This window comes from Lolium perenne, chromosome 5 (assembly GCF_019359855.2).
Source record: "Lolium perenne isolate Kyuss_39 chromosome 5, Kyuss_2.0, whole genome shotgun sequence".
In the NCBI taxonomy this organism is placed as follows: Eukaryota; Viridiplantae; Streptophyta; class Magnoliopsida; order Poales; family Poaceae; genus Lolium; species Lolium perenne.
The window spans coordinates 11,556,266-11,566,650 of NC_067248.2; the positions used below are offsets into that span (position 1 = coordinate 11,556,266).

At 43.8% G+C, this 10,385-nt stretch overlaps 1 protein-coding gene and 1 non-coding gene across 2 annotated transcripts; both read left to right on the plus strand.

The window, feature by feature from the left end:
* Positions 1-809: 809 nt before the first annotated feature.
* Positions 810-957, plus strand: LOC127304933 (small nucleolar RNA Z247). Its single transcript, XR_007853596.1, has one exon. It is a non-coding gene; the product is annotated as a small nucleolar RNA Z247 (small nucleolar RNA).
* Positions 958-6,461: 5,504 nt separating this feature from the next.
* On the plus strand, positions 6,462-10,077 carry LOC127298970 (uncharacterized). Its single transcript, XM_051328835.2, is given in 3 exon segments — positions 6,462-9,296; positions 9,389-9,759; positions 9,761-10,077. Coding segments are annotated over 3 exon segments (3,231 nt in total). The 5' UTR covers positions 6,462-6,514; the 3' UTR covers positions 9,839-10,077.
* Positions 10,078-10,385: the final 308 nt, after the last annotated feature.

Below are 10,385 nucleotides of genomic sequence, written 5' to 3' on the forward strand. Positions count from 1 at the left end.
GCAATCAGAATATTGCGGATATAGATGAAACCTTTATTGAAAAGGTAGGATTCTGAATAGTCGGTCTTGTTCTGGACGTTGGCCTCAAAAGAAGTACACGAGAGTTGCAGCAATGGCTATTTTTAAGTCTAATCAAAATCCAAGTAAAACCCTAGATGAGATTATCTATTTATTGATGGCAGACAACGGAGTAGACGAGGCGACACTGCTTTGGAAATCTCTGCGTTGCAAGTCTTGTATGTGCGCCTGGTTCGGCCTTGTATCGTTGGGCCGCCTGGTGTCCCTGGCCATATCCAATTTGGAACTAACTTGTACGGTTGACTTCAGCTGGATGTATGTACAAGAAACTCTCGCATGGGTATATTGGCATGGACGTGGCCTGAACATATTTGCATGCATGGCTGAGATCCAACTCCTTGAGCGGGCATGCATGGTAGCAACATCTTCGATGGATGTAATATATACATACTCGTGACGCAGCTTTACCCTTGGTTTGTAGAGATCAGTAGTTATTCTGCATATTAAACACCGATATGTAGTAGCGCTGTTTGTAATAATTAAATAATATATTTTAAAGTTACTACTAGAAATCTCCTGATAAATATATCCGCGTGTAGTGTAATTGTTCGTATCTGAGGTATTTATGTCCACATCAGGATGACAGTCACAGAGATGTTCTCCTCCGTGTCCAAAGCCTATATTGTTCATCTCCGTACCAGCTGAATCAAACCCGGAAGGAGTACAGAACATGGCAGGCCTACTTCGGCCGAATCAAATCCCTTGCAGATGAGATGGCTAATGCAGGGAAGAAACTCGATGATGAAGACATCATCTCCTATATTCTGGCAGGTCTTGATGATAGCTATGACGGTTTTGTGGCAGCAATTACAGCGATGATTAAGGCAGAAAAGCATGTTAGCATCAGTGATCTCTATGCCCAGTTTGTTTCTTACGAATCTCGTATTGAAGGTCGGAACTCCGACAGTGACCATGGAGTGTTTGGTCAAGACTCTTCTGTCAATGCTGCTCAACGTGGTGATAGCTACGGGAATCGTGGTGGATATCGAGGTGGTCGTGGTGGTGGCAACTACCAGCAAAGCGGCGGACATGGAGGCTACAATGGTGGTGGCCGAGGCAATGCCCCACAACACAACAATGGCGGCGGCGGAAACTACTACTCTCAAGGCAGCAGCGGGAACTATCAGCAGCATCAACAACGCCAAGGAGGGGGTGGACGTCGCGGTGCAGGATCAGATGTTGTCTGCCAGATATGTGGCAGAGATGGACATCCGGTGTTCCGATGTTGGAAACGCTTCAACAAAAACTTTCAAGGACCATAATGGTCTGCTGGAGTGGTGGTGAATTCTTATGGCGTAGATACCAATTGGTACAGCGACACGGGGGCTACGGATCATATTACAGGAGAACTGGATAAGCTAACTGTGAGAGATCGCTATCAAGGTTCAGACCAAATTCACAATGCAAATGGTCAAGGTATGGATATACATCACATTGGTCATTCATTATTTCGTACCCCCAATCATAATCTTCGCCTCAATAATATTTTGCATGTTCCTCAAGCCACCAAAAGCCTCCTTTCTACTCACCATCTTACCAAAGATAACCATGCTTTTGCTGAATATTGGCCTAATCATTTTTTCTTAAGGATCAGGACACGAGTGAAATCCTTCTTCAAGGTAGATGTGTTGGTGGTCTATATCCGCTCCCTTCTTCATCGTCATCCTCTCCATCCGAGAAACAAGCTTTTGGTGTGCAGTCCTCTTTGCATTGGCACCGGCGTCTAGGATATCCTTCGCCAGTAGTAGTGCAACAAATTCTTCGTGATAATAATATTCAGTTTAGGGAGTCTAGTAAAGAGTCTGTTTGTGATGCTTGTCAAAAAGCTAAAAGTCATCAGTTACCTTATCCTAAGTCTTTCAGTGTTTCCACTGTTCCTTTACAACTTGTCTTTTCTGATGTATGGGGACCTACCCTTGCGTCCGTTGGTCGTTATAAATATTATGTCAGTTTTATTGATGATTATAGCAAATTTACATGGATATATCTGTTGAAAAATAAATCTGATGTGTTTCAGAAGTTTCATGACTTTCAGCATCATGTCGAACGACTCTTTGATAAGAAAATTCTTGCTCTTCAAACTGATTGGGGTGGAGAATATCACAAACTTAACTCTTTTTTTCAAAAAAGTGGGGATCTCTCATCATGTTTCTTGTCCTCATGCTCATCAACAAAATGGATCCGCGGAACGTATACATAGGCACATTGTTGAGGTTGGGTTGTCTCTTCTTGCCTACGCTTCCATGCCTCTCAAATATTGGGATGAGACTTTCTCTACGGCGGTTTATTTGATTAATCGCCTTCCTAGTAAGGTTATCAACTCCCAGTCTCCTTTTGAGCGTTTTTCCACTCCAAACCTGACTACTCTTTCCTTCGCATTTTTGGTTGTGAGGTTTGGCCTAATCTTCGTCCGTACAATTCTCGTAAGCTCGAGTTTCGCTCAAAACAATGTGTCTTTCTTGGGTATAGTGACCGTCACAAGGGTTACAAGTGTCTTGATATCTCCACTGGACGTGTGTATATTTCTCGGGATGTTGTGTTTGATGAGTCTGTCCCATTTGCACACCTTCATCCTAATGCCGGTGAGCAACTACGTGATGAAATCTCTCTTTTGTCACCAAACCTTTACCTACCTATGCTTGGGGGTCACAAATTATGAACTGATGTTGATGCTAATCCTACTGATGACAATTTTGCTGAGCATGATGTGCAGGAATCTGCTGATTTTATTGAAAATAGTGCTAATTCTGGAGATGTTTCCTAGACAGCGACACAATCCTCTTCGGGATCTGGTGAATCTGCCTCGGGATCGCCTGCTGCGTCATCTTCGGATCGGGCTCCCTCGGCTGCTGTGCGGAACACGTCTTCGTCGCTATCTGGTGGCGTGGCGACGCCTGTTTCGTCCGCGCCCTCCGCAGATTCGCTGGGCCCGGCGCCTGGGCAGCGCACTCCTGCTTCGCACCCAGAAAGCGACCCGTCCGATGGATCTTCTGCGGCTAGTTCCTCGCACATAGAGTCGCCCGGATCATCTGTGGCTGATTTTTCTGATACTGCTGACGGTGCTGCCTCTGCTGGTACAGGTCCGGGATTTCTTGTGCAGCCACCTCCTGTAGCTTCTGCTGAAGGGCCACGTACAAGGCTGCAACATGGTATTGTTCAACCAAAGATCATTACGGATGGGCGTATTCGGTATGACAAAATTCGTTTTGCTAATTTTTGTGCTACTGGGGAACTGATAATCTTCAAGAAGCTCTTGCTGATCCTAATTGGAAAATGGCAATGGATGATGAATTTTCTGCTCTTATGCACAATAATACTTGGCATCTTGTTCCTGCTACTCGTGGACGCAATGTTATTGATTGTAAGAGGGTCTACAAGGTGAAACGGAAAGCTGATGGCACTATTGATCGATACAAGGCACGTTTGGTTGCTAAAGGATTTAAGCAAAGGTACGGTATTGATTATGAGGATACCTTTAGTCCTGTCGTCAAGGTGGCTACGATTCGTTTGGTTCTTGCCTTGGCTATCTCTCATATTTGGAAGCTCCGACAACTTGACGTGAAGAACGCGTTCTTACATGGTGTTCTGGAAGAAGAGGTCTATATGCGACAACCTCCTGGTTATGAGGATCACACATGTCTGGATCATGTATGTAAGCTTGATAAAGCGCTTTATGGTTTGAAACAGGCTCCTCGTGCCTGGTATGCGCGCTTAAGTTCCAAGCTTAATGCTCTTGGATTTCGGGCATCCAAGGCTGATACCTCGTTGTTCTTCTACAACAAAGGGGGAGTATCTATCTTTATGCTTATATATGTTGATGATATTGTTGTAGTCAGCTCATCTGATCAAGCTGTGGATGCTCTGTTACATGATCTTGGTTTGTCCTTTGCTTTGAAGGATCTTGGAGAATTGCACTATTTCTTGGGAATTGAGGTGAGAAAGGTCTCAGATGGTATTATCTTGTCTCAGGAAAAATATGCACATGATTTACTTGGCCGTGTTAATATGAAGTTATGCAAATAAGTTGATACTCCTCTGTCAATTTCGGAGAAGTTGTCTATTCTGATGGAGATGCTTTGAGTATGGAAGATTCTACTCGATACAGAGTATTGTGGGTGCCCTGCAGTATATTACCTTGACTAGACCTGACATAGCTTTTTCTGTTAATAAGGTCTGCCAGTTCTTACATGCTCCCACTATAGTTCATTGGACAGCGGTCAAGAGAATTCTAAGATATTTGAGAGGAACTATCTCACTTGGTCTGCGTATTAGTAAATCTGATTCTATTCTTGTCAATGCATTCTCTGATGCTGATTGGGCAGGATGCCCTGATGATAGAAGGTCTGCAGGTGGCTTTGCTGTGTTTTTGGGATCAAATCTAATCTCATGGTGTGCGCGAAAGCAAGCAACTGTCTCTCTCTCTCTAGTACTGAAGCTGAATATAAAGCACTAGAAAATGCCACTGCAGAAGTAATTTGGGTGCAAACTTTATTGCAAGAATTGGGAGTACCACAGCCAAGAGCTGCGTGTTTATGGTGTGACAATATTGGAGCTACATATCTCTCTGCTAATCCAGTCTTTCATGCAAGGACTAAACATATAGAGGTGGACTATCACTTTTTTCGTGCGAGAGTAGCTAAGAAACTTTTGGACATTAGGTTTATACCTTCAGGAGATCAGCTAGCAGATGGATTTACTAAATCACTTTCTACTAGAAAGCTAGAGATATTTAGACGCAATCTTAACTTAGATAAGTTATGATTGAGGGGGAGTGTTAAACGTATTGTATACAATCTCTAGCTACCTATTCCGTGTCTATGAGGAATACGGCTGGTGTACGAGAGGTACACGGTAATGTCCTGTATTGTATGTTTCCTTCTATATAAAGTCACACCGGTCGCCCCTATTGGGGTATCGACGATTCCATAGTTTTATTATACTATTCTGCTAGAACTGGCGGTGCGTCCACTGCTAATCGAGCCAGATCCCAGGAAAATTGGGGTTTATGCTTGCAGATAGCGGCCGGTGCACATGCGAATAATATGCAGCAGTGTAATATATTTATTGATAAAAGAAAGTTGAGTCTGCAAAAAGAAGACATTGGAATTAACAACAATAAAAATAAATCAGTAGGATAAATTTGGCTACCATCGAAACATACGATCAATTTAACTTCATACCAACAAATATTTTGGGCCAAACTCGTGTTATTTTTATTGGAACTTACATAGAGATAAGCTAGTGGAAAAGATATTGTGTGCATCAGCATCTTATTTCATTCGAATATCACTGAACTAACTTTATATTGTAGCAACAAACATGATTATTAAGCATTCTCTTATTCATGTGATTCCACTGCTGATGCTGATTCAGACGGGCAGTTAGGGTTGCAGATTGGGCAATGTTCCTGGCAGTCTTTCTTGGGATTCTTGGTACGCCAACACGGCATGTCTGCGTTGTACTGTTCTCAAAAAAAAAAAAAAAAAAAAAAAAACACGGCATGTCTGGCAGTGAGACACAGCAATAGCACTCTTCCGTGAAGTTTTCACTTTTGTCATTGCAATCCCTTGCGACACACCATCTCGTAGCAATCAACGGTGGATCTTTGAAGTGGTACCAGAAGGTACCGGTACCTGATGGTACCTCCCAAGCATCGTAGAATTCCTCGCAACAAACAAACATGATGTTCCACTAAAACGAAAAGGAGACCTTTCAGAAAAGAAGGCACCATGAACGTATCAGGTGCAAACGAGGGACTGAAGAAGCACTGATAGTTCAGATGTATTTCCGCACCACTAAGGTGTTTCCAAACGTGAGCGGACCGCATTGTGACCGGTCAAGTCAACCGGCCGGCCTACCGAGCAGTCACCCGACATTTCTTGCCTGGACGGGCGACGTCACACTCCATTCCATTGATAGCTTTACGCACAAGTGGTCCACTAAAATATTGACGATTTAAGAAAATAGATCGTGTAGGAGTAAAGGGAATTTTCTGGACATGAGTACTCCTGAACCCGATATAATTTACTCTAGCCTTAAGTTACATATAGTTGTCCAACATCTAAGTTACAGGAAGACTGTTCATTCGAAACTTATCATTTTTATCTAAGCTACATACTTTTGAATTTGGGTATGAAAAAAAGACATCCTCTACGTACAAAAAATTTATTTGCAATTTTTGGAGGTCTGGAAATACGGTTTTTAGGCCCGGCAAGTTATCAGGTACTCCTGATTCCTGCGTATTTTCGCGTGTAGACATAGATAGGTGTGTTGGCTGGCTAAACTAGTACCGGCGTACCGCTAGGCGCTAGCTATAAGACCTCACTATCGAGCAACGTGCATGGCCAAGCATCAAGCAAGCCATTGCTTCTGCGCAACTAACCCAAGAAACAGTAAGATACTCTTTGTCGAAAAAATACGCATAGCAACGGGGATCATGAGCTTGCTATTGTCGCTTGTCGCCGCCCTCGTCATCTCCACGGTGAGCGCTGGCGACGATGCGGCGCTGCTTGCTTTCAAAGCCCAGCTCAACCACGATGCGGTGGCCTCCTGGAACAGCAGCGCCCACTTCTGCAGCTGGGAGGGCGTGACGTGCAGCCACCGGCATCCAGCGCGAGTGGTGGCGCTGAGCCTGTACGGCAGCGCGCTCACCGGAGCGCTTTCCCCGGCCATCGGGAACCTCACGTTCCTGCGGACGTTGAACCTCAGCACCAACAGGCTCCACGGTGAGATTCCGGCGAGCGTGGGACGCCTACGCCGCCTGCGGATACTCGAGCTAACCAACAACTCTTTCTCCGGCACTTTACCGGTAAACCTGAGCTTCTGCATCAACATGACCGTCCTTTATCTGGACAACAACAACCTTGGTGGGGAAATCCCAGCCGAGCTCGGCGAAAGGCTGACGTCCCTCAAGGCGATCTCGCTAATGAACAACAGATTCACAGGACTCATCCCGGCATCACTGGCCAACCTATCCGATCTACGATACCTCGAGTTCTCCACGAACCAACTTGTTGGCTCAATCCCACCACGGCTCGGCAGTATGCAGAGCATACGGTACTTCTCTCTCCCCTATAACAACCTTTCTGGTATGCTCCCACCCTCCCTCTACAACTTGTCGTCGCTGGCGTACATTGACTTGAGCGCAAACATGTTGTATGGAAGTATTCCAGATGACATCGGCAGCAAGTTCCCCATTATGCAAGTTCTTAGCTTGGGTTTTAACCAGTTCACTGGAACCATCCCTTCATCGCTATCCAATCTATCTCAGTTAACAGAAGTTCTTCTCGGTGTCAATAGATTTAACGGGTATGTCCCTCCCACTTTGGGGACGCTGCAATCTGTCAAGTATCTGGAGTTGTCTGGCAATAGACTTGGCGGATATGTGCCGTCCACTTTGGGGAGGCTGAAAGCTCTCCAGGGTCTACATCTCGCTGAAAATAGCTTTGAAGCGAATGACAAACAGGGATGGGAATTCATCACTTCTTTGGCAAACTGCACCCAGTTGTCGGTCTTGATTCTCTCCGAAAACTTGTTCAGTGGACAGCTACCAGGTTCAGTTGTGAACCTCTCAACAACTCTCCAGAAGTTAATCTTGGATACAAATAGGATCTCTGGGAGTATCCCTGAAGTAATTGGTAATTTGGTAGGTCTTAGCATGCTTTACATAGCAAACAATAGCATATCTGGGCTAATTCCGGAAAGCATTGGCAAGCTGGAAAACTTGGTTGAGCTATACATATACAATAATAGCTTGTCTGGTGTCATACCGTCGTCTCTAGGAAACCTTTCACAGTTGAATAGGTTTTATGCATACTATAACAACTTGGAGGGGCCAATTCCAGCAAGCTTAGGCAAGTTGGGAACACTTTTTGCACTTGATTTGTCAAGTAACCACCGACTTAATGGCTCCATTCCGAGGGAGATTTTAGAGTTGCCTTCCCTTTCATGGTATTTGGACTTATCATACAATTCCCTCTCTGGACCCCTTCCTACTGAAGTTGGTAGCTTGTCAAACCTTAACCACCTGATTCTATCAGGAAATCAGTTGTCGGGCAAGGTACCCGACAGTATACAGAATTGCGTAGTGTTGGATGTGCTCTTGTTAGACAATAACTCGTTTGAGGGAAGTATACCTAAATCACTGAAGAATATGAAAGGGCTCCAGTTACTGAATCTGACCATGAACAAGTTCTCTGGTAACATTCCTGATGCCCTTGGTAGTATTGGCCACCTGCAGCAACTGTATCTAGCACATAACAACTTGTCAGGGCGGATCCCCACCGCGTTACAGAATTTGACATTTTTGTGGGATTTGGATCTATCCTATAATGATTTGCAAGGTGAAGTGCCAAAAGGGGGTGTTTTCAAATACCTGCATGCTGCATCAGTTACTGGAAATACACAATTGTGTGGAGGAGTACCCCAGATTCACTTGGTTCCTTGCTCCACACATACTTTAAAAGGTAGCGAAAAACATAAGTCGAACTCTCTGCTGATTTCTCTACCAGGAATAGGAGCAATTTTGTTCCTTGTTTTGGTCACTGTTATTATTTGGAATCTCAAACAAAGGCGAAAGATTCAAGCTCCACCAACAAGTACTGAAGAACAATTTCCAAGAGTTTCTTATCAGGCATTGTTCAGAGGAACTGATGGGTTTTCAGAATCTAACTTGCTTGGCAAAGGAAGATATGGTGAAGTTTACAAATGCATTTTACATGATAACGATACACCCGTGGCTGTAAAAGTATTTAACCTTCAGCAGTCAGGATCTTCTAAGAGTTTCGAAGCTGAATGTGAGTCGCTGAGAAGGGTACGTCACCGTCATCTCATAAAGATTATCACGTGCTGCTCAAGCATCGATCCCCAAGGCCAAGACTTCAAGGCATTGGTTCTGGACCTCATGCCCAACGGTAGCTTGGATGGTTGGCTTCATCCAAAAGACAACATTTGCACTCTCAACAATACTCTGAGCCTAGCTCAAAGGCTAGATATTGCTGTCCAAGTTGTAGATGCTTTGGAATATCTTCATAATCACTCCCAGCAGCCAATTGTTCATTGCGATGTCAAGCCAGGCAACATCCTTCTTGGAGAAGACATGAGTGCCCGAGTTGGAGACTTTGGTATATCAAGGATCCTCCCTGTAATTGGAAGCACAACCTGGCAAAATTCAAATAGCACAATTGGGATAAGAGGCTCCATTGGCTATGTTGCTCCAGGTAACTGAAATTATTGTGCTTTTCATTTATATACCATTGCCCTAGTTCCATAAATATTATATGGTGATCAATATTACTTTTCACAACTGTAGAGTACGGCGAAGGTTCTCCAATCTCAACTCTTGGTGATGTTTATAGCCTTGGGATATTGCTGCTTGAGATGGTAACAGGTAGAAGCCCAACGGATGATATGTTCAGAGATTCAAAAGATCTTCACAAGTTTACAGAGGCTGCTCTCCCTGACAGAATCCTGGAGATAGCTGATCCAACAATATGGCTGCACAATGACATCAATGATAACACTACAAGAAGAAGGATTCAGGAATGTTTGATCTGTGTCATTAGGGTCGGCTTATCCTGCTCAAAGCAGCAACCTAGAGAGCGAATGCTGATACGGGATGTAGTCGCGGAGATGCACGCAATAAGAGATGCAAACCTGAGGTTTATCGGTTCTCTTGCTGTGGGACATGGAGAAAGAGAAGTCAACACGCTGCAGCGATCTGCACCGACAATTAGCAATTAGAGTTGAAGAACTGGCATGAATAGTATAGGCTGTAGATATCAGTTAACACGAATAACTGAATCTGTCAATATGCCCATACTATGATACTAAAAACCCTTCTTGTAGCACTAGATATTGTTTGTTTCAGTTCTTTTTTTTTGTTTGCGAATGGATTTGTATTACTCAAAGATATCAAGGATTACAATCTGTATGGCATAGACTTGTTAACCCCTCAGAGGAAAGCCATACTGCCGTACAAGTATGATATAGGCAACTATATATAGACTCTTTGATGAGTGTGCGCACTAGCACAATGAAATACAATCCCGAGTTTTATCTACCAAAGAAGATACTGTATTGCGTGCGTCACCTTTGTCTATAGAATTAAAGACGGTGTGAAAAACTGAGCTGTTGATTTAAGGTCATTTTGGGGTTAACCGAAAATAGGTGTTCATAAAGTGAATACTCCCTCTGGTTCAAAATAATTGCCCAAAAATAATAGATATATTATTTGAACCGGAGGGAGTAAGATTCTTTGAGTTGAGTAACTAAATGACAAAACGGCTGATCTTCCAGTTTTATAAAAA